At 42.2% G+C, this 27,108-nt stretch overlaps 1 protein-coding gene across 1 annotated transcript; it reads right to left on the bottom strand.

The window, feature by feature from the left end:
* Nucleotides 1-3,256: 3,256 nt before the first annotated feature.
* Nucleotides 3,257-27,108, bottom strand: LOC149287685 (uncharacterized). Its single transcript, XM_089492549.1, has 4 exons — nucleotides 27,034-27,108; nucleotides 25,412-25,532; nucleotides 21,223-21,734; nucleotides 3,257-3,310 (listed from the first exon to the last, which is right to left on the bottom strand). Exons 1-4 carry the CDS (start codon nucleotides 27,106-27,108, stop codon nucleotides 3,257-3,259), a joined length of 762 nt encoding a protein of 253 aa, XP_089348675.1.

The raw sequence follows: 27,108 nt of genomic DNA, 5'->3' as shown, positions 1-27,108 counted from the left end.
TATGCCTGTTTATGTTTTTCAATTATATTTTGTTATTTTGAGGTTTTAATTGCCTTTATTATAGATTATTGCTTTCGTTTATAAATTTGAGTGGGGATCATAGTGGTGGAATAGGTTAGTTAAACAGAGGGGTGGGATTGGCTGCAGCTGGTTAGAATAGTTATGGGAATGATAGCATTTGGAATTTGTTCGATGTTGGCTGAAGAAAGTTGGGGACAGGTATTAACAGAAAGGGCTATTTTCTGGGAAGGGCAAAGGGGGCCTTGTTATCTGTGGGACATAGACTGTGGGAATTGGAGGGAGGGGCAGGTTTGGACGAGTGTGATGTTTTAGGTTTTGGGGTTTTAATGTTTGGTTTGGGGAGGGCAGCTCTGACTTAAACACTGAATTTCTGATTATGTGTTTGAAATAAAGTTTTTGTTGTTTCAACACACTGGACTCATTGATGTACAGAAATTCTGCATTTGCACAAAATGTACCCTTTCTTCTCTCCTCAGCCCTCAGCTCCATTCCCAGACATAAAAACAGAGGCAAACACACATATATACTCAGAGAGACAGAACTATATGTACAAAGCAGAGACTTCCCAGCCTTTCCCTCCTGAGTCCAGCTCCGCAGCTTGGGCTCCATTCTGGAAGGAAGGAAAAAAGGCCGTAGTCCTTCCCTTCTTCCAAAGGCCGACAATGGAATAAACAGCAGCAGCAGCAAAGGCCTTACGATCCCTGCGCATGCTGAGAAGGGGTCTTTGGGGCATCTGAAAGGAATGAAAGTGCCAAGGGAAGAGAAGCATAAAGGGACTGCTGAAGTCCGGGGGGGGGGGGGGGATTTGGGACCTGTTTCAGGCACCTTCCTCCTGGAACCCATTATTAGAGCCTTCCACAGCTAACTATGATGCATTAAATGACTATTTCACAGATAATGTCTCTCAGATAATAGCCAAATTGGACGTCAGCATTATTGCGGAGGCTATAAGTGAGGTGTCCATGAGTAAGATCATACTGGATCAGTTTGAATCTGAGTACTGAGGATGTGACCAAGCTCCTTGTAAGTGTGAAGAGGAGAACTTGCCCTCCCAACCCTTGCCCTTTTCATATCACCTGAAATATATCATAGATGCATCTCTTAGTTAGGGCTATTTTCCATCATGTTTAAAAGAAGCGGTGTTACGGCCGTTCATGGAAAAGCCCTCCCTAGATCCCTTGGACATGAACAATTACAGACCGGTCTCCTGTCTTCAATTTCTAACGAACATAATTTTGAGGACAGTTGCTCTTCATCTCCAAGCAGTCTTGGATGAGACAAATTATCTTGACCCATTTCAAACTGGCTTCAGGATGGGATACAGAGTCGAAACTGTTATGGTTGCCTTAGTAAATGATTTTTGCTTCGGGGGGGGGGGGGATGTAATTTACCAAACTTTAAGCTGTATTATTATGCAGCTTGTCTCAAATGGCTAGAAGAATGATTCAAATTAGAAAACAAGACTTTATTGAATATAGAAAAAGCTAACCTGAATCTTTGTATGCATGCATATATGTGGTATACAAAATCAAAAGATAATACTTTTAAACATCATGTTATAAGAAGATCATTGCTTAAAGTATGGTATAAAATGAGACATCAATTTTGGGTGTCATTGCAAGAAGCCTATTACAATAGAAGAAAGGACAAAGATACTCCATGGCTAAGTTACGGAGATTTAATAAACCAAACACCAGAAGGAAAATACAATATGAAATCTATGGAAGAACGTAATGAAAGAGGAAACATGAAGGATTGGTTTTTATAGAACCAATTAAACAATCGTTTTAAGGCAGATAATAAAGCTCCTGAGTTAACGATGGATAACAATGAAATAGATAAAATTATGATGGACCAAAGAGGTAAACACATTTCCAAATATTATAAACTATTAAAAGAAAGAGATCTAGAGGGTGAAATTATTAAACACAGCATGATAAGATGGGCACGTGATATAAATAAGACTATAACTATAGAGGAATGGGAAAAATCATGGAAAGGACCAAATAAATTCACTCTGTGCCTAAACTATAAAGAAAATTACATCAAAATGTTATACAGGTGGTATCTGACCCCCCAAAATCCACCAGATATACAAAACTGGCAATAGTAAGTACTGGAAATGCGGGGAACCCGAGGGAAGCTTCTTTCATATTGGTGGACATGCATTAAAGCTAAAGGATTCTGGCAAAGGATTCATGGAAGCATCCAAAACATTCTGGATATAAATATTCCCTTTGAACCACATTTATTTTTACTAAATATAACACACAACATAAAGTCAGTAAAATACAATAGCATTATTTTATATATGGTCTCATGTGCAAGGATCTTATGTGCTCAGGTTTGGAAATCTACAATTAATCCTTCTATCAAAGATTGGTTGATTAAGATATATGAAGCTAGAAATATGGATATAGTATCTGCCTTACTAAGAGGGAAATCAAAATAATATTTAGAAATGGAATGGAGTTGTCTTAAAACATTTGAAGAAAAGGGTGATAACATTCCATTAAATCAATAGGTAATATTTGGTCGATATTTGGTAATTTAAATACTATCATGGGAATATCTCAGTGTAATAAACATTTTTGAAAGTCAAAAAAGGAAGACCCACATCATTGTTGTGGGGAGCACCACACACCGAGTTGTATAGCCACATTCTGGCTGCTCCTGGCCTTGCTGCAGGTGAGCCATTGACAGTTCCAGGGTGGCGACACACTCCAACGCTGCAATGGTCAAAGGAAGTGTTTAGACTTTGCTTGTTGTTTCTTGCTCCCTTCACCCTTAAATGTAGGGGCCATTCAGACTACATTTTACCCTGGTTCCCAAACCGGTTTAAAAGTTGGAAGTTCACACTCGCTTCGATTTTAACACAACTCGATTAGGGGCTTGCGGAAGAGATCCAGGGCAAATCCCCGTTAGCGTGGTTTTTCTGAAAGCGGACTATGGACCCTTTGTTTTTGGAAATAACCGGCTCTTCCCTGCTGCCGGCAAATATGAACTCAGCCCCCGTCAAGATCGGATCAAGTTCAGGGGGTAGATTCCCTCGATTGAGGTAAAGGGCAGTAGGAACTTGTTTCCAGGGAGATTCGATATGGGGCATCCGGATCTGCCCAGTTCTGTCCAGGGCAAATGAGTGAGTGGGAATGGGGCCTTTGTGAAGGTGGGGGGACTTACCTTCCTGGTGCTGGCCCTCCAGGTGAGCGATGCATTGGGCAAGGAATCCCTCTCCTCATCGCCTACAGCCTCGGTTCCACTGGAGGCAGGGCCTCTTCTCCAGCATCATCTGGAACAAGGAACCAAAACAATGGAGAACAACAGATGCATGTGTGCATGTGTGTTTGTGCATATACATAGATGTATTTATGAGGAGGCATCTCTATCTAAGTGCACTCAGACTTATACCTTTATGAGCCCACATATATATATAGATAGATGGAATGTTTCAAGTCTATAGATGTTGCATACAACACGCATAGATACATCTATACATATCCATAGATATCTGCCTGAATGTCTGCATGTGTACACACATGTGTGTTATATATATATATATATATAGAGAGAGAGAGAGAGAGAGAGAGATATGCAAGTACATGTACACATATATGTTGGGTCATATATATATATACACACACACACACACACACACACACACTACACACACACACACACACACACACACACACACATTTATATGTACTCTTCTACTTGCGTACAATTTAAACATAAGCAAATGCATGGAGACATATGTGAGTATCTATGCATGGACATGGATGCACCTGGTCAACCTCAGCCTGTATATATAATTATAACTGTGTCTATGTTTACTTCCGGTCATAACAGCATAACTGCCCTGTGATTACTGTAATTGGAATGTTTATACTTTGTGATGTTTTTATGGCATGTATTTTACACATAATTTCCTTCTGAGGACACTCTGAGGGCTGCCATTGGCTGGAATCCCAATCCCTCCCACCATCCCTGGCCCTGATTGGCTGGAAAGCCTGTCCCTCCCACCATTACTGGCACTGATTGGCTGGAATCCCTGTCCCTCCCACCATCCCTGGCTATCTTCTGTTCTGGCATCCATTTTGTGTTCCAGTGGCCATTTTGTTCCAGAACCTTCTCTGAGTCTCAGTTGAACAGAGGCTTCTCTTCCTCTCCTGAGGCTCCAGAGTCAGAAGGAGGCCAGGCTCCTTGGGCCAAAAGGAAGGAAGTGTGTCTTTTGTGTCTCTTTTCTGAGAGGGTTTTCTTACACAGCTCTGCTCCTGGGTAGGGTTGCCATACCTGAGGACCTCCAAACCGGGACAAATGTAGGACAAGATTTGAAAATGTAGGACTTTTTTTTATTTCCTGGCCAGGAAATTAAAAAAAAAGGTCCTACATTTTTAAACCTTGTCCTCCTCCTCCTCCTCCCGGCTTGGGAGGAAGCCTAGGCCTGCTCCCAGGCCGGGAAAGGGCGCGGGGGCCGCTTGGCATCACGGCGATCACCGCAGTGCCAAGCAGCCTCCTCCTCCTCCCAGGCCTCGTGGAGGCGTTGGAGGACCCCACGATTGCGGAGCTGCCTCCAAGGCCTTGCTGTCTCCTGGGAGGGAGCATCTCCGCGGCCGGAGCTCCGACCGCGGAGAGCGCTCCCAGGCCTCGGCGAGGCCTTGGAGGACCCCGCAGCGCACGCGGGGGTGGAGGTGGCCGCAGGTGGTGCCAAACCGGACCGGGACCAGGACGGCACCGCCCAAAGCGGGATTGTCCCGCCTACATGAAATATTTAGGTGTAAAAGTTAGATAATATTGTACAAGGTAATTATACTCAATTATGGGGGGGGGGAATTAATAATCAGATTTCTAAATAGGAAAATATTAACAAAAATTAGAATGTTTAAAATGATGGTTCAACCAAAGTTTTTATATTTAGTAGTGCTCAGCATCATAGCCATGTTCTCTGGGAGGGAGAAGCAGAGGGATTTTGAGGGGGGAAACCCTTAGTCTTTAAGAAGACTCTCTTGTCTGTAAACCGCCAAGAATAGGATTCCAATGAAGAACAAACCCACTCTCACTGGGAAATTAAAAGCAGTCAGGAAAATTCTAAGAGCCAGAGTCCTTCTGTGGTGGAAATATTCCTTGTTGAAATAAAAAACTATAGAAAGATGGAGTCACCTTTGTCAGCCAGAGAGATGGTTTTGAAATAAAGGCTTGGAGTTTAGAGAAACTAGAGCAAAGGAATAAGGAGTGCATCTTGACCTGGATGGAAGCTGGCACCAGTAAAAAGACATAACATAAACTACTGAGATAAGGACACATAGTTGACATTCAGAAGCAAGGTTAGGAGGAAAGCCACTGAATTCCTACAGGAGGGGGTAAGGAGTGATGATGCAGTTTTAATGTATGCATGTATTGCTGTTCTGATTGTAAGAATTCTGTATGTTTAAATTGTAATTAGCCAATCAGGTGTATTGAAGAAGCTTCTTTGTCTTGAATAATATAAAAAGAGCCATTTTGTCTTGTTCGGGGTCTCAGCTTTTGGAACTTGAATTCCACTGAGTTCATTGTTTTCCTTTGTCGACAATTGGAAATAAACTTATGGATTTTCAATTACTAGGTCCTCTTGCCAATCCTTGCTCTGTCAGTCCTAGAAATTTAAGTTTCCTGAAATTTCTGTTACACTTCGTTCCCAACCCATCCCATCCTAGGGTTGGTTTCCAGTTGAACTCTCTTCTTCCTCCTCCAGAATTACTACATGAACTGACATTGTGTTGTCTTGAAGCCTGTCAAAAGAGAGCAGGAAAGCAATCAGGAGGAGAAGGCAACGTTCCCCATTGGCTCCCATAAGCTCTCCCTGAATCCTCCCAGGACCTGAGGTTTGGGAGCTGAATCCTAGCTCCTGGGGCAGGGCCTCTAGCAATGCCATTCAGCCTAATGCATAAAGTACCAGCCACAGTTGCCTTCAGCTTGTCATTCAGATATTCACAATATATTTTCCTGTGTGGAAATGAAGACTGACATTTTTAACAGTCTATTCCCAGATCAATGGGAACTGAGAAGAATATTCTTTTCCACTTCCTTGGAGAGACAGGATGAAGAAGATGTAATTTAGCCTCCTTGTTTCTAGCCAGATGGAGGATGCAGAGTAGAGAGGGATTCCCCTGCAATCTTTGCCAGTTGAAGCAACAAATCCATTAAGCCTTGCAGTTATAACATTAGCAATCAATCAGTTATTAATACTTAGACCAAAGGCCATTTGCTTACAAAATGTTAGAAATGCAATACAGCTGTACGAACAGCGTAATAAAAGTACAACACAAGTAAATTACATAATAATCTTGCATGTAAAAGGTTTAAAATTCAATTCGGTTAAAATATGGGCAACAAAACTATAACTAAATGAGGGCATCCTCAAAGCAATCAACAGCAATATCGGCAATATATCTAGCCCCAATCTTCACTGCTGTCAGGGAAAAAGGAGAAACCTTAAGAGTTAAAATCAGACAGGAAATTAAAAAAGAAAAACCCTTTCTGAAAGAATAGTAGAATCCAAAGGAGGCAGAATAGATCGCCCCAAAATTACTTCTCTTTCTTTGTCTTCACAGCTAGCGCTCATTGACTCCGTTATGTTCTATGCATGTGTCTTCTCTGTTTTAAAAGGGCCTTAGAAGTTGACTTCATAACAGCAGAAGTGTCAGGGAAGTCGTATGATTGCTATAAACTCACCTGGATATTATTTGAAAGTTGGTCAAAAAACCCTTCATTTTCACAACAGAAGAGGATTGGAGACGGTTCAAATGTTAGCACAATACTCTTATGTGCAGATATACTGGGAAGCCACTCCACAGCAAGCATATCAATGCTATAGGGGTGTCTATGTAGAAGTTGGCTCCCGGCCAATGCACCATATTTGGCGAGCCAGCCAGGAGTAAAGGCAAGCAAGAATTGGCAAAGAGTGGAAGAACTTATCTTCCTGCAGGCTCTGTGTGTTTTTGGCATTGAGCGGACCCTTGTGAGAAGGCCCTGGCGCCATCCAACATCTTGATTGGAAGGGCTGAACATGAGGATTGGCTCAGTGGTAGGAACAGAGTTTAGCCTATGTGAGACCACTTAGTAATTTGAAAATTCACTGGGGAAAAGGAAAGGGAAAAGAAAAAATAGAAAAAGAATCATCTCTTCAGGAACAGGTAAAGTATAAAATATAGGGAAAAGTGCACTAAAAAGGGAGCCTCGTTGACCGGTCCAAATCTTTGGATGCGAGTGGGAGAAAGGACCCCCTCCCTGTGTTAGCTGAGCCAGTAGCAAAGGTTCTGCCCAGAGAAGCCTTCTTGCCAAAACTCAGGAACCGGGCCCCTAGGGAACATAAGCAAGGAACTGGGAACTGAAAGGAGGTAGATTGTGGTGTAAGTATTGATTGCCAAAGTGTGGGATCAGTGTGGAAGTAGTTAATCTACTGATCACCAAGTGCCAATAAATTGTTTTACCTTTTGTGTGGTGGCAAACCTTTCCCTTCTGTGGTATTTTGTTTTAAATAGCTAGAAGTTAGGTGCTGGTGGAGAGTTGGAGGAGAGCATTGGTCTACTGTGAGTATAAATTATGGTTGTGATATTTTGTTTCATTCTGTCTGGTTGTGGTGGTGGCTTCAGTAAAGACTGTTGAGCTCCAGTAAAGAGTAAAACGTGGGTATATAACATGTGGAATTTGTCTGTATGTAGTGTCTGAGATTTGTGGGTTTTGCAATCTGTCCAGTGTGTACTATAGTGTTTGCGCCTGTTGAAATTGTGCTTGTGGTCTTTTGTTGTTTTGTGTCTAAGGATGGCTGAGGGAGGTTAAACTCCTTTGGATTACATGGTTGGTCATTTTGATGAATGTTTTAGGAAAGGCATGGGGAAACATTTGAAAAAGGAGCGATTAATCTTTTTGTGTAAAGATGTTTGGAGTCAGATTTTGCGAAATTGGCCGAGAGAGAGATAGAATAGATATTGACATTGTCTTGCAGTTGTATTCTAAAACATTGGAGCCAGAAAGAGGGTTACTCAATGATTATTTGTATATTTTCTATTGGTATAAGGCTAAAGGAAAAAGCCCACCTGGGTTGAATAGTTGCAAAGAAAGTGTTTGAAGGTATGAGGATGTGAAAATGATGGTGTGTGAAAGGAGAAAGCTTATGGAGCGAGTTAATAACGGTTTGGATAATGGTTGGAAAATGTTTACAGAGGAAAGTATAAACAAGGTTTGAATTGAAATTGAAGGCTCAAGAATGTTGCAGAAGGTTTGAGTATGTTTCAGTGGCTGAGAAAGATTTAGAAATGGGTTTGGTGCAGAAGGACAAGTGGTTTGAGTTCTGGCTGGAGTTAGAGAGAGAAAGGGGGGTGAGGGAAAGCCCACGGTTTGCATTTTAAAACTTTTCCTTTGGCTAAAGCTAGAATAGTAGAAGCTATGTTGGAAAGAAAACCTGGAATGGAGTTTCGTGTTGCCAATCTGGTGACTTTCACACCAAAATGGGTACTTTTCAGAGCTTTTGGTGTGATTTTGGTGATTGGTTTTAATAGTAATTTTGAAAGTTAAGTATTTGGTGAGTTTTGGCCAAACGTTTGGGGAATTATCTTCGAGGCTTGTTGGCTACACTGTTTGTGTTGGCTGTGGCTAAAGGAGATGGAGCAGCACAGCGTTGTAAGTTGTTGTAAGTTCAAAGCTTGTTTTTAAAATTTTTCTCTTCCCCTCTGGCTGAGATTTTTGTAGACTATTTTTAAAGGCAAAGGATTTTTTTTTTTCCTTAAGTTCATAGAATAGATGTTGTGCTTTAGACTTAGATGAAAAAATAGTAAATGTCTTGTTGAGGGTGATCTATGAAGATGCTTGTTAAAAGAGATTGCATTAAGCTGGTTTGTTTTTCTTTGAGTGGGAAGTGTGTGTGTGTTTCTAGAGAGAGTTCATATTACATCAATAGCAGCCAGACTGGATTCTATCTGACCAGAGAATGCAAGCTTGTTTTTGGTATTTTTAAATTTACAGGCAAGCAGCTTTTTGCTCAATATTTTGTTTTTATTTTCTGGCCTCAAGATGCTCTCATGGGTTTTTAAAATGAAGTTTAAGTTGTGCCTTTGGGAATTTATATATGTTTTTTTAAATGCAATTGTTTTTCATTGTGCTTTTTGGATTTTAAATTATTGACCTGCAATCTTCTGATTGGCAATCCAGCTAAATTATTTTACAATTAAAGTTGATAAGATTAGTGTGTTAGGCCTGAATTCTTTTGAAGCCTGGGAAAAGTTAGGATGTTTTGGTTTTGTAAGGCTACAGCTGTGCTAGGCTGAAACAGTTGTTGCAATCATGAGCATTCGAATGCCTGAGGTCATGCAAAGTTTTGCTGCTGCCTGGTTAGAATTGGCTTATTTTTTATTTTTTGAGTTTTAAGTTGTGATCCATGAGTTTCCTGGCCTGTTTCCTGGCCTATTGAATTTTTGCTTTTTCTGAATATTGTGTGCTTGTTTTGTACTTATTTCAACTGCTAATTTTTGAGGCCATAGCTTTTGTATTTTTGAGCTCAAAGATGCCTGCAAAGTCTTGCCAATGTCATGTTAAAATGGCTTGTTTTAAATCATTTTTTGTTCCTGGTTTTAATTTTTAATGTTGCTCTTGAATATTTTGATTTGTTTTGATTCTTGCTTATTGACTGCAATAATTGTTTTTTTTTTGTTTTAAATTTCTGGCCTAAAGTTTTTGAAATGATTTTTTTGTTATAACAGACGCTGAAAACTATTTTTATATTTTTAAGTTTTGAGAATGGCCCATCCAAGAGGTTTTTGTATATTGTTTTAGCTTGAATTTTTATTTTTATTTTTTATAATATCTAAATGTATTTTTGAAAGCACCCGATGTTTCTTTTTGTGATTTTGGAACCCAGAGATCAAGAATATAATTGTTATATTCTGGTTAATTAGTGATTGTCAATTTGATTCACACTCATTGAAATTTATAATTTTTGTTATTTTGAAAAAATAACATGGCGAGCCAGTTCATCTTATGTTGAATTATTATGTGGTTCTGGAATGGAATAAGGAACGATATGAAAGTATTAAAGAGATTGGTATTCTATTATATTGTAGCAAGAGAAAATTTGGAAACACTTTACAAATTCAAATTCTGGTTTCCACTGTCAGACTTAATCAAAGTTAATCAACTTAAACTCAAGCCAGCATGTGTGAAATTGTATCCTAATTCCAAGCTAGAATATATCATTTTGGCCTGAGAGGAGTGACTAAAAGAAGAGCATGAACTGATTTTTTGAGTCCTAAGTAAAAAGCAAAGAAGTCACTCTATCATAGTTTTGTTTTTCCTGTTCCCTGTTCTGTTGTCAAACTGTTGTGGATTCAAATGAGATAAAGCTGTGAGTACATTGGGTCAGAGTTAAAGTTTCATATTCAGTATGTACATGTAAATGCAGTCTGTAAAATTAAGGTTACATATGTATTAAAAAGAAGCATTCAAAAGGTCCAAAGATGCAGGCATAGATAAAAACCTAAAGCATAAAGAGCTCAGAATGACCCAAGAATGATCCAGGGGATCTGTTGTTAATTAGAGTTAGCAGAAGAGAAATATCTTAGCAAAGCCTATAAGAGGGGAGTTAATGAAATGTGGCTAAAGTATACCTTTAATGTATTCATAACATTCTAATAACTTGTCAATTAGTATTTTTCAGTGTTTTTGCTTTTCCTTTGCCTGGGAAAAGGGGGGGCACAGACAAGAGGAACGAAGTTTAAGCCCCACTTACAACCGGAAGCTGAGTGGGCTCTACTTCGCCATCAATCAAGAAAAGCTAGGCTGCACCTTTCCAGGACTTCAGGTGCTCTACGCCAGCTCCTCCGAAAGAAAGATTTCAAATGCTCTCTATCACCCCATTTCTCTTTTATGATTTCCTATATGTCTGTTATAAGTGATACACAAAAATAATAAAAAGAATACACATACAGGTGCATGCCCCATTTTCACACCCCGGAAGCTGAAATGGGCACCACCTTGGACTTCAATCAAGTTTGAGCTGAAGCTCCATCAAAAGAATTTTTTTTCAGAGACATTGCCTCTTTTTCTTGTCTATATTCCTTGTTTGTGTTCTTTATTTATGTTTCTATTTGTTTTCTGTCAACAACTGAGGTTTTTATAAGTAATTAATGCTAAAAGTGATAAAGTTCAATCATACATATTCTCAAATCAAATCACATCCCAAAACATAAGCCTACATATACATGCACATATGTTCCTGACATAAACAATAACATATGATTTTCACAATAAAGTTAATAAAGCAATCCTATTGAAAAGAAGAAATAAGCTCATCAAGCTCCATGATCAAAGACATAATTGTGTTTGTCGTCAGGATTCCTATTGTTAACTGTGGAATTGGCATAAAATTCAAGTCAAGCATGGTAAGTTTTTTCTCAGGACGCTCTTGGAAAGGAGGGAGACTTTTATACATCTGGAGATAGTCTTAAAGTGTGAAGGCCAGATCTATTCTGATTAAATGGCATTACACAACAAGAGCTATTCCATAGTTATCTCCCTGAGGAAACGTGAGATGGAAGATGCCCCTGGAGTGGAGGAACATCTGAAACATGGTGGCACCCTGGGCATTCCTATTCTGTTATGAGAGTAGTCCAGAGAAGCATAGTAACAGTTGCTTGGCAAGAGTCTGTAACCAGGCTAAAAATTATAGTTTCTCAATGAGAGGTGATTCTGACAGCAGATACAATATTCTTTATAGTGGAGTTTTCCTATTGAATCATGAAACAAATACACAATACATCACTATTAGAAGATTAGCTTGGTGTCAAGAGTAAACTCCAGAGAATCAGATCCAACAAAAGTGTCAATGGGTTAAAAAGCAATGAGAATATGTGTGTTTAATTAATGCTATACACTGTCTTTCTGAAATTGGACCGACTGGAAGATGTTATTGCCTGGTGATGGTAAGAATATTAATATTTTGGTAACTGCTAGACAGGTTTGTTTTGTTCTGAGTTTAGAGTGTCATATAAACATAGTTAATAGTTGATAGTATCATGCAATATGAAATATTGATGAAGCATCAAAAGGGGGGAATGTGGTGGAAATTCCTTGTTGAAATAAAAAAGCTATAGAAAGATGGAGTCACCTTTGTCAGCCAGAGAGATGGTTTTTGAAATAAAGGCTTGGAGTTTAGAGAAACTAGAGCAAAGGAATAAGGAGTGCATCTTGACCTGGATGGAAGCTGGCACCAGTAAAAAGACATAACATAAACTACTGAGATAAGGACACATAGTTGACATTCAGAAGCAAGGTTAGGAGGAAAGCCACTGAATTCCTACAGGAGGGGGTAAGGAGTGATGATGCAGTTTTAATGTATGCATGTATTGCTGTTCTGATTGTAAGAATTCTGTATGTTTAAATTGTAATTAGCCAATCAGGTGTATTGAAGAAGCTTCTTTGTCTTGAATAATATAAAAAGAGCCATTTTGTCTTGTTCGGGGTCTCAGCTTTTGGAACTTGAATTCCACTGAGTTCATTGTTTTCCTTTGTCGACAATTGGAAATAAACTTATGGATTTTCAATTACTAGGTCCTCTTGCCAATTCTTTTGCTCTGTCAGGCCTAGATTTTTAAGTTTCCTGAAATTTCTGTTACAGTTCCATCATATTTAACAAAAATAGTTTGGGATCTATTTAGATTTATTTGCAAAATCTCTATTATCATAAGATAAATGTCTGTCCAGAATTTCTTCGCTTTTTTTTACATTTCCACCAAAAGTGGTAATATGTCCTGACTTCTTCCTCACATTTCCAACATTGGTTTTTAGGTTTTGGGGTTTTAATGTATAGTTTGGCTTGGAGTGTGCAGTTCTGGCTTAAACACTGAATTTCTATGTGTTCTCAATAAAGTTCTTTGCTATTTCAACACAATGGACTCTTTGATGCACAGAAGATCTGATTTGCCCAAAAGTGACCCTTTCTTCTCTCCTCAGTCCTCAGTTCCATTCCCAACCATAAGAACAGCAGAGGCAAACAAACACAAACACACACACACACACAGCATACACAGGGACAGCTATATTTCCAAAGCAGAGCCTCCTTTTCCTGCCTTTCCCCCCTGAGTCCAGCTCTGCACCTTGGACTACATTTTGGTCTCCTCAAAGGAAGGAAGGGGAGGCTGCTGAGCCTCCAGCACATACTTTCCTTTCCCACAAAGGCCGCCAGCAGTATAAGCAGCAGCATCTAGGCCCTGGCAATCCCTGCACATGCTGAGGAGGGGCCTTTGGGGACATCTGTGTATGCACAGTCTCAGCCCCTGAAGCCATTGCTGCCCTCACAGTCTGTTCTGAGAAGGGAGGGATGTGAGGAGAGCCCTGGTTCATTCAGAGGAATGGCTGGAGGGTCTTCTGGAGGGCCCTTGGGGGGCTATAAGAAGAAATGAAGCCCCTCTTCTTCCCCCAAAGGAAGGCAGAGGTACTGCCAGGCCTCATCTCGCTCTTTCCTTCCCTGCCCCCTCCTTGGGGGATTTCTTAGGCCCCATGTACTTGGGGGGTTATTATGAGAAAAGGGAGCAGGAGGGACCCTTGGAGAGAGGCCTGGCCAAGGAGGGAAGGGGAGCCCCCTCCCTCCTGGAAAGTGGAGCAAAAGAGAGAGCCTCCCTTCTGATGCCTCATTTGGGGAAGAGTTTTGTGCCTTATAGAAAGTATCGCTCAGGATATGGTTCAATAGCATTGAAAACAACATTTTTTGGGGAGTGGGGAGAAGTTTTCTCTGCAGTCCTGGGGGGAGGGGGCTCTGGGGGGGGTAAAAGAGCCAAATTTAGGCCAAAGCCAAGAGAAGGGAGACAGAGGGACCTCAAAGCTCTGGCAATCTCCCTGGCAACCTGGGAACTAGGCTTAGAGGCCCACAGGATCCGGATTAGGCACCCCCCTCAAATACTTACCTTTTCCTTCGCAACAACCCTGCAGAGGAGGACCAAGAGAGAGACCCACAGCCCCAGAAATATCTCCCCCCCGCCGGGTCTGGGAGCATTGATGCAGAGTAGAAGGACTTCTTAGCTGCATCTATTGCCACTCTATAGGATTTTAAAATAAACCCTTATCAGGTATGTGACTATATTTCTGCCATCGGCACTCTAGTTATTGTCCAGCTCACTTCATTATTTTGAGATCTTTAGTATAGCACGAATTGAGATTTGAAGCGGGTTGGAAAGGGGGCTTGGGAGCGTTAGTGTCTATAGCTCTGGTAGGACTGTTGTTCCAAGTATTGACCAGAGCTTCAACAGAATCGCAGGCATTACCAGCCATCAAACCCTCTAAGGCCTCTGGGAACCTAGTGGGTTCCATCAACCTTCAAGGGTGGACCATTTTAATAGGTCCTCCACCTACGATGGGGGGAATAGTGGCCTTCAGCCTGACCTTGACCAGGAAATGATCCATGGTCCATGACAATGCGGAGATATTGACTACCTCTCCCCCATGGATGTATCTGTTCCGTACAGAAGAGCACATCGAGAGCATGACCTGCACAGTGCGTGGGCTCAGAGACATGGGAAAGGCCCATGTTTGTCATGCTGACCATGGACTCCCGAGCTGTACCAGATACGTTCATTAAACCGGCCTCGAGGGGGATGTTGCGGTCGCCCAGGACTAAAAGCCTAGGCGAATCCAGCAGCAGCTCAAAGACCAGTTGTGTCAGTTCCGCTAGAGAGTCTGTTAAGCAACGGAGTGGACATTAAACCAACAGAATCCCCAGACTTTCCCTAGTCTTTAAGCTGAGGCAAATACACTCGATGTGGTCCATCTTATGGATACGTATCTTGGCCAAAGCAAGATTGTCTTGATGGACCAAAGCGACGTCCCCTTACCTGCTCACTGACGGAGAACCCGGCTGATCAGGCCAGAGCCCAGGTGGCTGAGCAATCATCACCCAGCCAGGTCTCTGTGAAACAAGCCAGGTCAGCCTCTTCGTCCAGTAAGAGATCATGGACTATCTGCGTTTTATTTTTGACTGACCTGGCATTACACAAGAGCAGGGGAAGGTTCTGTGGCTGGTTTGGTATGCTCTCCAGCCCTTTTGGGAAAGCAGGGTGAATGGAAGGGGAGAGAGATATTTGTCAGGCTCCTAACTGCAGCCCCTCTTGCAACACAAAAGGCAGTATTTGAAAAAGAATAGCTTTTATTGAAGAAGATACATGCAATAGACATGACTTTTTTGTCAGGAAAGAAAGAAAGTATAAACATATCACTTTTATAACCATATCAATGAACCCCACCCCATTAACCAATAAAGCTAATTAATTGGATAGCCCTTTCCTGCACAGTGTCCTCCCATCTGGGATCCTGGCAGCATTTCTAAAAACAATTAAGCTCTCAGGTGCCTTTTCTCAACCACTGCACCTCTGGCCTTGGACCACTGAACTCAGCCACACAACAGTTTTAATTAACATTATGGCTTAACAATGTGTGTGTGTGTGTGTGTATAATAGGAAACCCCATCAATCCCAATCTAATATGATACCATATGAAAATATCATAAGCATAAACCCACAACCACATAATACAATATAAAAATACCAATAACTCTCTATGTTCCCCCTCCTTTTACAGAGACCAGTCTTTTAAACCCAAGCCTCTGTTAGAAGTACGGTCCTGCCCCAAATCATTGACTCCAAAATGGGAACTGTTCCCCCTTCAGTCATCATTCTCACATAGGAACCAAATTTGGGGGTCCTCACCTTCCCTTTCCTGCCAAGAAAATCCAGAAGGAGCCCTTTTCCCAAACCAGCCAACAGTCAAACCCACCAGCCTTCTAGAACCCTATTCAGGCTCCAAGCCAACTGCCAGCCTCTCCCAGAATTCCACACTCTCCCTTCCTCCCAGCAGAGGAGACCGGGAGACGGAGAAATGGGTGCAAACTCCAGGAAAAGAGATCCCCCTCAGCATTTCTCCCTTTTCCCTTCTTCCCTTTTCGTGTCACTTTCAGGTCCCTTTGCTTCCACTTCCAGAGGGAGAGCTAAATTGGTTTAATTCTTTTAAATTCTATTTTAATGACTATTTTCAAATGTTTTAATTATATTTTTTAAAAAATTTGTAATTTGAGTTGTGTATCTTTATGGGGGGTTTAATGGGATAATAATAATAATAATAATAATAATAATAATAAATCTCTTGTCAACAAAACCACAGATCCTTCTGAAAACAATGACTAACAGAGCTACAAAACACACTGAATAAATACTCCAGTTTGGGACTGCTTTCACTGCTCTGGCTCAATGCTAGGGAATTCTGGGAACTGTAGTTTTGTGAGACATTTAGCTTTCTTTGTCACAGAGCTCTGGTCCCACAGTAAACTACAATCCCCAGGACTGTCTATTGCTGAACAAAGGCAGTTAAAGCGAACTCTAAGTGGATTATTTCTGCCATGTGATTTGGACCTCTATTAGTCTTTCAACTTCCACAAGGCTTTTGGTTTTGAAGGGAAGAGTCTTATTATCATCATCATGACCATGATGACCATCTTCATCATCATTTCAGCACTGCGTTTTGCACCAGACTTCACTGGGATTCAACTTCAAGAAAATGGGGCCAGGATTGCAGTCCTAGGGTTGGTCCCAGCCTTCTTCATTCCCAAAGAAGTCAATGGGAGAAGTGCTGGGTGGGACTCATGTCTCTCAATGATTTCAATGGGTCTACTTCTTTTCTTTTTTATTCTAATACTCTACCTAAAATCATATTGTACACACCATCGCAGAGGAATAAGTATAACAATAAATCAATAATGATAGTAAATGCAACACTGAAGTACCTATAGATCTATATTCCTGCATTTCCTCGTGGTTTGTTGTTAACTTTCTGAAAGCTTAATAAATTGTTATTATTACATTTTTGAGACTCCATTATAAACAATTTTTTCTGATTTGACTTCTATCCAGTCAGTTCCACCTGTAATGATTGAATCTCATTTCATCTAGAAATAGTATAATATGTAATATCTTCCCTATGCAAAAGTTGAGAGGTTCAAGTATCAAAGAGAGGCTCTTCAATGGGTCTATTTTAAGTTTGGCTAAAAAAAAAATCAAACCAAGAGTAATTTTTTGTGGTTTTTTTGGGCTTTGTCCATGTTCTAGAAGAGTTTATTATTGACGTTTCGCTGGCATCTATGGTTGCCATCTTCAGAGAAGGCTGACCTAGAAGAGAGTGGATATATATATATACTGTGTGATCCTGGGTAAGGAGAAGTGATTCCCATGTTAATCTGTGTATTGTTCTGTTGTTGATGGCCTGGCCTCAGGGTTGGGGGATATTACCATCATAGTTTTCAGCTCTTCAGGTTCCAGGAAGGGGTGCAGTTAGCGTATCAGCTGAAGCTAATAACAGACATTCCTGGCCATTGTATCTATCTGAGCCAATGTCTGGAGCGACGGATCCAGGAGCACTCCCAAACTGCAAACACAGTCCTTTAGGGGAAGTGTGACCCCGTCCACAGATGGATCACAGGTGACAAACCTCCATATCTGGATTAGGATCTCCAACAATGAGCAGCTCCGTCTTATCTGGATTCAGCTTCACTCTGTTTTTCCTCATCTAGACCATTACTTTCTCAAGACATTCATTCAGAGGGGAGATGCCTTCCTTAGTTGAAACTGAGGTCTGGGGCATGAAGAGGTATAGTTGGGTGTCATCAGCGTACTCCATGCCTCCAGATGATCTCTTCCAGCAGTTTCATGTTTATGTTAAACAGCATTTGGGACAGGATGGCACCCTGGAGAACACCAGATTTAATCTCCCTCTTAGAGGACCAACTGTCCCCAAGCATCACCATCTGGAATCTACTCAAGAGATAGGACCAGAACCACTGCAATGCAGTGCCCCTGATCCCCAATTCCCTCAGGTGTTTCAGAAGGATACAATGATTGATGGTACTGAAAGCCACTGAGAGGTCCAAAAACACCAGCAGTCACACTTCCTCGTCAGTACTCAAGCGGAGATCATCTACTAAGGTGACCATAGCAGTCTCGACTCCGTATCCGGTCCTGAAGCCAGTTTGAAATGGGTCTAGACAATATGTTTCATCCAAGACTGCTTGGAGTTGAAGAGCTCAATCACCTTGTTTAGAAATGAAAGATGGGAGACCGGTCTGTAATTGTTCATGTCCAAGGGATCTAGGGAGGGCTTTTTCAGAAGTGGCTGTGCCTCCGCTTCATTTGAGCAAGATGAAAAATAGCCCTCCCTAAGGGCCGGAACAGTTGACCAAAATAAAGCTGCTTCGGATCACTTTAGAGGTATGCTGTTTAAATGCTGCATGCATCCTAAGATACCAGAAGCCACACCAAAGTCATGCTCCAGTCCTAAGGACTGGGGGGTAGCTTTGGTGCAGCTTCTGGCCTCTTAAGATACATGTGTCATTTAAACAGCATATTCAGTGAGTCACTGGACACCTCATCTATAGCCTCTCCAATAACGCCGGCGTCCAATTCACCTCTTATCTGAGAGATGTTATCTGTGAAATGGTCATTTAAAGCATCACAGTGAGGGGTGGAAGGCTCTAATATTGAGTTCCGGAGGGAAGATGCCTGAGTCATGTCCCAGATCCCCCCCCCCTTTAACCGTCCCTCTATGCTTCTCTTCCCTTGGCACTTTCACTCCTTCACTCCTTCATTCTCTTCCCTTAACCTACATCCCTTTGGGGGGGGGGAGGTCCAAGGCCCCCCAGGGGGGACATTCTTTCTCGGGCTGAGGATCTCTCTACTGGTCCTTCTCTGCAAGGTTGTTGTGAAGGGAAAGGTATGTATGTGTGGGGGTGCCTAATCCTGTGGGTCTTCAAGCCAAGTTCCTAGGTTGCCAGGGGAGGGTCAGTTGTTTCCCCCCATCTCCCTCCTCTTGGATTTGGCCTCTACGTCTCTTCTCCCCCCAGACATAGCCCCCTCCCCCAGAGATACCCCCCCCATGTTGTTTCTAATGCTATTGAAGCCTATGGTGTGTGATGCTCTGTATTTGGCACAAAAACCTCCCCCAAAAGAGGCATCAGAAGGGAGGGTCTCTCCTCTGCCCCACTTTCCATGAGGAAGGGGGCTCCTCAAAGCCCTTTTTACCTTTGGATCCCCCTCCCGTCCATGGCCATACCTCTCTCCAAGGGTCCCCCTGCACCCTTTCCTGGAAGTAAAAGACCTAGAAACTGTTGTACATTCACTGGTAACTTCACAACTTGATTTCTGTAATGCGCTCTACATGGGGCTACCCTTGTGCCTAGTCCGGAAACTTCAACTAGTGCAATATATGGCAGCCAGGCTGGTCGCCGGAAAAACTAGGAGTGACCAAATAACACCCATCCTAAAATCTCTACACTGGCTGCCTATTCGTTTCCAGGCACAGTACAAGGTGTTGGTTATAACCTTTAAAGCCCTGCATAGCTTGGGTCCAACCTATTTGAGGGATCGCCTGCTCCCACATAATCCACCCCGCACCCTCAGGTCCTCTGGGAGAAATCTATTGCAGCCTTTAAAAACCGGGGCCTTCTCTGCAATTGTTCCCAAACTATGGAACGGCCTGCCAGACGAGATCCATCAAATTGCCAGCTTAGACAACTTTAAAGAAGCTGTCAAGACGGATCTCTTCCGGCAGGCCTCTCCTGAATAAAAGTGCCGGCCACAGAATGACTTCCCCCTGCATCATGTATCAGCCCACCGCTCTGTCCTCGTTGTATTTTTTATTGTGTTTTTAATAGATATTTTAAGTGTAACATGTTTAATCCTGTTTTAATGGGGGGGGAATTTGGGACATAATTTTGTAAATGTGGATTTTAATGTGTTGTGAGCCGCTTTGATTGTCTCGTCACAGAAAAGCGGGATACAAATAAAAGTTTTATTTATTTATTTATTTATTATTTATACTCCCCCAGTACCTGGGCCCAAATGAATCCCCCAAGGAGGGGCTGGGAAGGAAAGAAGAACAGGAGGCCTGGCAGGCCCCCTGCTTTTCTTTGGGGGAAGAAGAGGGGCTTCCTTCCTTCTTACAACACCTGAAGACCCTCCAGCCATTTGGACGAGAGCTATCCCCACTTCACTCCCTCCCTCTGAACAGACTGTGAGGGCAGTAATGACTTCAGGGGCTCAGACTGTGCATGCATAGATGCCCCAAAGGCCCCTCCTCAGCATGCACAGGGATCAAAAGACCCTTGCTGCTGCTGCTGCTTTTTCCACTGTCGGCCTTTGGAAGAAGGGAAGGAGTACACCCTTCCTTCCTTCCTTCCTTCCTTCCTTCCTTCCTTCCTTCCAGAATGGAGCCCATGCTGCAGAGCTGGACTAAGGAGGGAAAGGCTGGGAAGGCTCTGCTTTGTACATATAGCTCTCTCTCTCTCTCTCTCTCTCTCTCTGTGTATAAATGTGTGTGTGTTTGCCTCTGTTTTTGTGGCTAGAAAAGGATCTAAGGCCTGAGGAAAGAAGAAAGTGTCAAATTTGTGCAAATGCAGAACTTCTGGGCATCAATGAGTACAGTGTGTTGAAACAACAAAGAACTTTATTAAGAACATATAGTCAGAAATTCAGTATTTAAGTCAGAACTGCCCACCCCAAGCCAAAGAATACATTTAAACCCCAAAACCTAACACTCCACCCTCTTCTAAACCTAGCCCCCACCTCCAATACGCACAGTCTATGCCCCACAGGTAACAAGGCCCCTTTTGCCATTCCCAGAGACTAGCCCTTTCTGTTAATATTGGCCTCTAACTTTCATCAACCAACATCCCACAAATTCCAAGAGCTATCATTGCCATAACTATACTAGCCAGCTGCAACAAATCCCATTCCTCTATTCAGCTAACCTATACCACGATCAAAAATCCCCAGTCAATTTTATAAACTAAAGCAATGATATATACTAATAGCAATTAAAACCTAAACCTAACAAAATACAACTTTAAAGTATAAACAGACATACAGACAGACACACCAAACACAAAACATCACAATTCTTGACAAAAATAATGTTAGTTCACTTCTGGGATTTGTGTGGCTTCTCTCCTGTGTGGCCTCTCCGATGCATCACTAGGACTGACTTCCGAGAAAAACATTTCCCACAATGCTGGCATTTGTATGGCTTCTCTCCTGTGTGGACTCTCTGATGTGTCACTAGGTGTGACTTCAAACAAAAACATTTCCCACAATGCTGGCATTTGTATGGCTTCTCTCCTGTGTGGACTCTCTGATGTGTCACTAGGTGTGACTGCTGAGAAAAACATTTGCCACAATGCTGGCATTTGTATGGCTTCTCTCCTGTGTGGCCTCTCTGATGTTTCACTAAGGGTGACTTCGAAGAAAAACATTTCTCACAACGCTGGCATTTGTATGGCTTCTCTCCTGTGTGGACTCTCTGATGTGTCACTAGGTTTGACTTGCAAGAAAACCATTTCCCACAATGCTGGCATTTGTATGGCTTCTCTCCTGTGTGGACTCTCTGATGTTTCACTAGGTCTGACTTCTGAGAGAAACATTTCCCACAATGCTGGCATTCGTATGGCTTCTCTCCTGTGTGGACTCTCTGATGTCTCACTAGGTGTGACTGCCGCGAAAAACATTTCTCACAATGCTGGCATTTGTATGGCTTCTCTCCTGTGTGGACTCTCCGATGCATGACTAGGACTGACTTGTAAGCAAATTTTTTCCCACAGTGATGGCATTTATATGACTTCTTTGTTGTGTGGATTTGCTCACGACTGACAAGTTCTTCTGTAAAGGAGAACAATGACAGAGAAGACTGAATCTCAGCGTTAAGAGAGGAGACTGTTACCCCAAGATTTAGCCCCACATTCACCCCTCCCTATTTGAGATTAAATTAATAAAATTGGTGTGAGTGACCTGAGCATGGCCCTGTTCTGGATGCCCCCAAATCCATATAACGATTGTATCCTTACTCATTGGAGCTACCAAAGAAGAGATTGAAGGGAAACTGCCATAAGGAAATCAGTCGAAGCAGAAAATCAGGCAGTTAAAAAATTCTATTAAATATATGTTAAAACATTTTGATTGAAAAGTGGCATCGTATCTTGTGAGACGGCCATAGAGTCCTGATCCAGAGCCCAAGGCATGATGCAAGTTAACTGCAGAGGATGCCTCATGCTGTGTGACACCAGGAGATGACTCACAACCAATACAGTATACAGCTCACATGCGGATTGATGTGGGTTGGAGTTGGGTGTAGAAGAGATTATGAAGTTGATGGAAGTCGGTGAGGAGAGCTGGTACATATTTGTTTTCTATTCCAACTCAAGATAAACAACCTCCAAGGACTTGGAGGAAATCAACTGTGTCTATGAGTTCTTTTTAAGTGTGGCAAATAGTCTGTGCATTGCCAATACCTAAATCTGGAGATTTTCTTCTGTTCTCTGTTATGTTATTGTTGATCTCTGGGAGTGTCGCCTTCAGATTGTGCTATACATTGGCTTGTGAATGGGACCCAAATTCAGAGCCAAGAAGTACCTGAGAGCCAGTGTGATGATCCTTTTTGGCTGAAGAATTTCCACCAAGGACCCACTGCATTTAATTCAGTTTAAGACAATTCTTTCCCCACCCAGGAAACATTCTAAAGCAATTTAAACCTTTTCGAATGTTTCGTTTCTGCCCCCAAGCAACGATTTCAGTATAAATATCAGCCCCAACTGACTAGTCTTCAGCATCAGTCCAGTTGCAGAGAGACACTCCATTGGTTTACATTGCTAAACACCTCACTACATTATCCAGCCTCACTTGTCATGGGAGTTACTGACTTCTCTCCCCATTCTGGACCCTCAGCAATTGCAATCAAGTTCCATCTAGGTAATGTATTACCATTAGCAAAGCCTTGCATTATTCACCATGACCACTTTTGTTACCTAGTTCTTGTGTATGTTCATGAACACTTAGATGTATGTGTGTGTGTGTTTTGCTTTCCCCTTAAATGAAACACAGAAACCTATTTGAAATGCCTTTGGAGTTCTGTGTGCTTTGGGGCCTGATATAGTTGGGATGAATCCCGAGATCACTGTTGCCTCAATCTCTCCTTTGAGCTAAGCATGAAATTCCCCTAAAAGCATAGCACTTGCGGGTGTCCTCCCCAGACTCTAGCATTTCAGGTAACAAAGCACTTCTGGAATCAACCATGGAGCCAAGCAAGCTCACGTTGGAAAAGAAACATTAGAGAAAAAGGAATTTTTTTGTGTCCCTCTTTTCTCTCTTCATAGACATTGCTCATAATTGCTAAATATGTTAGAAAACAAGGGCCTGAACCAGTTCTCACCAGTTCAGGTCTTAAAATCTGTCGAGTTGGTGGCTGCCTCCCAACCCCTAAGGCCCCTCTCCTGGCCCTTCCTAGAGATCTCTTCCTGTCTGCACAGAGCTAGGCGATCCTGGCTTTGCTCCTGCCTTCCCCTCCTGGCTCCCAGAGGCCTGATCCCCTTCCCTTTCTCTCTCTGCTCTCCAGCCTTCACTCTTGCCCATCTGCACTGCTTCAGCATTTCACCTTCACCATCTCTTTCCTGCTTTTCTGTTTTTCACATTCCCTCCATCTCTCTATCACAGACACACACCCACAGAGTGTGATGCACAAAAGGGACACTTTGAGACTCATTTCTTGAGAAAGGCAGGACAATCAATTTACAAATAATGCATTAGGAAAAGCAGAATAAAGGGGCTGGGACCTGGATTCCAGTTTTGGTGAGGTTCAAGGAGAGCCTTAAAACAGCTTTAAGACAACTCCAAGACAGGGATGGACTACTGTTGGGGACTGGGGAGAGTCACATTGGCCGCCACAGGATCTTGAGGCAACCCCACATTGTGTCGCCTAAAAATATGGCATAATATTTTGCCCCTCAATATCCCACAGCATCCCTTTGGGGAAGTGGAGGCCATTTGGCATTGCTGGGCCCTCTCTGGGCCACTGCAGGGCCAAGGGAGGCCTTTTTCCCACAAAGCCTCTCCAGAGCCTGGAAAAGTGGAAACAAAAGCCAGGAAACTTGCTCAGGAATGGGCTGAGGACCATTTAGGGGCAAAAAGCATTAATATCCATGGCTCCTTCCCACAAAATTCCAGAATTAGCAGTTTAGGGTTGGATATCCTTACAAAGTGGAGAACAATAGTGCCTCACTAAAACTAAAAATTCCAAGATTCCACAGGAATATGTTTTGACAATTAAATAATGTGTGAAAGGGAACTAGGAATGGTAGTAGAGCACAAGTTGGGCATGTGTCAACAGTGTGATGCAGCAGCTGAAAAGGCCAATGTGATCCTAGGCTGTATCGATAGGAGTACAGTGTCAAGATCAAGGAAAATAATAATGCCACTCTATTCTGTTTTGGTAGGGCTCACTTGCAATAATCCTGTGTCCAGTTCTGGGCACCACAATTCAAACAAATGCTGAGAAGCTGGAGCATGTCCAGAAAAGGAAAACAAAAATGGTGAATGGTCTGAAAACCATGCTCTCTGAGGAACGACTTAGGGAGCTGGGTATGTTTAGCTTAGAGAAGAGAAGGTTAAGAGGGGACATGGCAGCCCTATTGAAATGTTTGTAGAGATGTCATATTCAAGATGGAGCAGGCTTGCTTTCTGCTACTCCAGAAAAAGAACATGGAACAATGGATGCAAGCCACAGGGACAAGAGATTCCACTTAAACTTTAGGAGGATGTTCCTGATAGTAAGAGCTCTTCAGCAGTGGAATATAGGCCCAGTACTGACCATGGAAAAGGGGTGGTCTGCAGCTGCCCCTTTCCATGGAGGATTTGAGCCAGGGCAGCGATACTGGCAGCCAAGAGGCCCCAATCCACCACAATTCCAGGCCATGGAGAAGCGGCAAAATGCTGCTTCCCTGTGGCCTGGAAATGGATGTCCTTGGGGCTTCATGCCCCTGGACACCATGGGAGCCAGAGCTATGGCAGAAAGGGGCCTCTCTCCCTGCCATCATTCTCGCAGCCTTTTGGTGGCTGTGAGAACGAGGTGCGTGCCCAGAAGGAGCTCTTTCAGGTTTAGACATGGTGCGTGTGTGACATCATAATAGCAGTGCCCATGTACACAGGGCGCTGGCATTATGGCGCTGCTGGTATGTATTACAGTTAGGGAGCATGTACATGATGCGCTCTTCCCAACCCTAATACCGGTGCTGGTACGCCGCTTGTTGACGGTCTGTACTGCGCCATATTCCCTCAGAGTTTGGTGCTCTTTCTTTGCAGGTTTTTTGACAGAGACGGGATGGCCATCTCTCGGAGATGGTTTGAATGTCTATTCCTGCATGGCAGAGGATTGAACCGGATGGTCCTTGCAGTCTGTTTCAACTCTTTGATTCAATAATTCTAAAGTGGAATTATAGCGTTCTGACATTGAATTATGAAAGGGCCCTCAGTCTCCACAGGAAGGGCAATGGATTCAGCTTCCTTACCCACAGAGGCCACATTTTCATAATTCTCCATCATCACAGAACTGTACATAAGTTTCTGCTTCTTTGTCAACAGTTTCCATTCCTCCTCGGTGAAATATATCGCCACATCCGCAAAGGTCACCTGCAATAGAAAATAGCCCTCATCCAGAGAATGACCAATAAAAGGGGGGGGAGCACATGGTGCATTGCAAATATTATTTCAACACTTCAGAATTCAGTCCAGCAAATAAACTTTAAATTCTGCAAGCAAGCAAAAAGCTACAGCCTCTGAGATCCAGATTGTCTTGAACCCTTTCAATATAATATACAATATAATAAAGAATATAATTTAGGCCATTTCTGGGATAATATTGATTGATTAAGATACTGACTATCCAGACATGTATAGTACATTTAGTCACCAATAAATTATAGTGCATTTAGCCATATCTCACCTAATTTCAGAGGCAAATTCCATTTTTAAAAAACAGTTCTGGGGAGTACTCTGGCCTTGAGGGCCACTGGGTCTACCCTCAATTTAGCTCCAGATATATTCTTCCATATCCCTCAGCATTTCAGAGATGGGGAAAGAAAGACACATCTGGATAAGCAACACCAAAAGGGGGTCAAGATGGCCAAAGTTGTTAATGATGAAGTTCACAAAAGTGAGGAAGGGTACAGCAGTTTGATTTGGCCCCCAACTCCTGGCAAGGGCAAGACCCTGACCCTTCTCTCCTCCCTTCTCCTCTTTTGAGTTGTTGAGCTGCACACATCTTTTGAACTTGGAACACATTTTGCAGCAACTGAACTGAAGGGACAAAGTGCAAGGAGGAGAGAGAACTAGGACATTTTCAAAGCCCCTGAAAAAATGAGGTGACAGAGGATTAACCAGGACTCTCTCTGCCACACTGGGACAGTATGTTCTCCGCTTGCTTTCATGAGGTGGCCCAGTTGGGACACAAATGAAACTAATAGTCAGAAAATTCTTCTCTATGCTATAATAGCAGCAAGGTCAGTGTTTGCAAAACAATGGAAAAAAGAAGAATGTCCTACAATTGAAGAATGGGGATTGAAAATGTTAAGATTTTTTCGAAATGGATAAATTGACTTACTTTGTAAATAATAAATCATTAGATAATTTCTATAAAGAGTGGAATGTTTGGAAGGAATATATTAAGTAATGGAATTTTTTGGGATGAGTCCTGTAGAATATGCCAAAAGAGTTGAAATGATACTGGAAAATATGAAATATAGAACATATGAAGGTAAATATATGAAGAAAAATAAATAAACAACACAGTGGTGATATTGATAACATAGTATATGGTATAAGGTGGAATGAAAAAAGTATAGAAAAGTAACGTGATAACAGGTATACAAGCCTTTATTCAGACGTATTAAGAAGGCATTGGTAAATAGTTGGTAAAGAGATAAGAGTTCAGTTAAAATAAAATGGTTTTTATTTTTGGAGAGATCTGGAGAACCAGGAAGTTTATTTAAAGAAATCTACATAAGTCTAATAGATAAAAGGGTTTGCTTCATAATGTAATTGGATTGTCATATGTCTTTTTGTCATTTGTAATTTTTAATATTTTCAATAAAAACTTTTAAAAAAGAAATTAATAGTTAGGGTGGCAACTTACAAAAGAGTTGTTGTACCTCGGCAACCTCTTTCTCTTGGAGCCCAAATCCCTCCGCTTGGCCCCTGTGTCAGCCAT

The sequence above is a fragment of the Sceloporus occidentalis genome, unplaced genomic scaffold, assembly GCF_023333645.1.
Source record: "Sceloporus occidentalis isolate IW3139 unplaced genomic scaffold, rSceOcc1.0.p SCAF_57, whole genome shotgun sequence".
In the NCBI taxonomy this organism is placed as follows: domain Eukaryota; kingdom Metazoa; phylum Chordata; class Lepidosauria; order Squamata; family Phrynosomatidae; genus Sceloporus; species Sceloporus occidentalis.
This window is presented reverse-complemented; position numbering and strand designations above follow the sequence as displayed.

Excerpts from the sequence above, each read along its gene's own strand:
- LOC149287685 (XM_089492549.1), bottom strand. The coding sequence starts at position 27,108 with ATGGCTGACACAGGGGCCAAGCGGAGGGATTTGGGCTCCAAGAGAAAG. Across the intron at positions 21,735-25,411 it reads TGAAAATGTGGCCTCTGTGG|AAGAACTTGTCAGTCGTGAG; the intron begins GTAAGGAAGCTG and ends TCTCCTTTACAG. Across the intron at positions 3,311-21,222 it reads TTTCTCAGCAGTCACACCTA|ATGATGCTGGAGAAGAGGCC; the intron begins GTGACACATCAG and ends TCCTTGTTCCAG.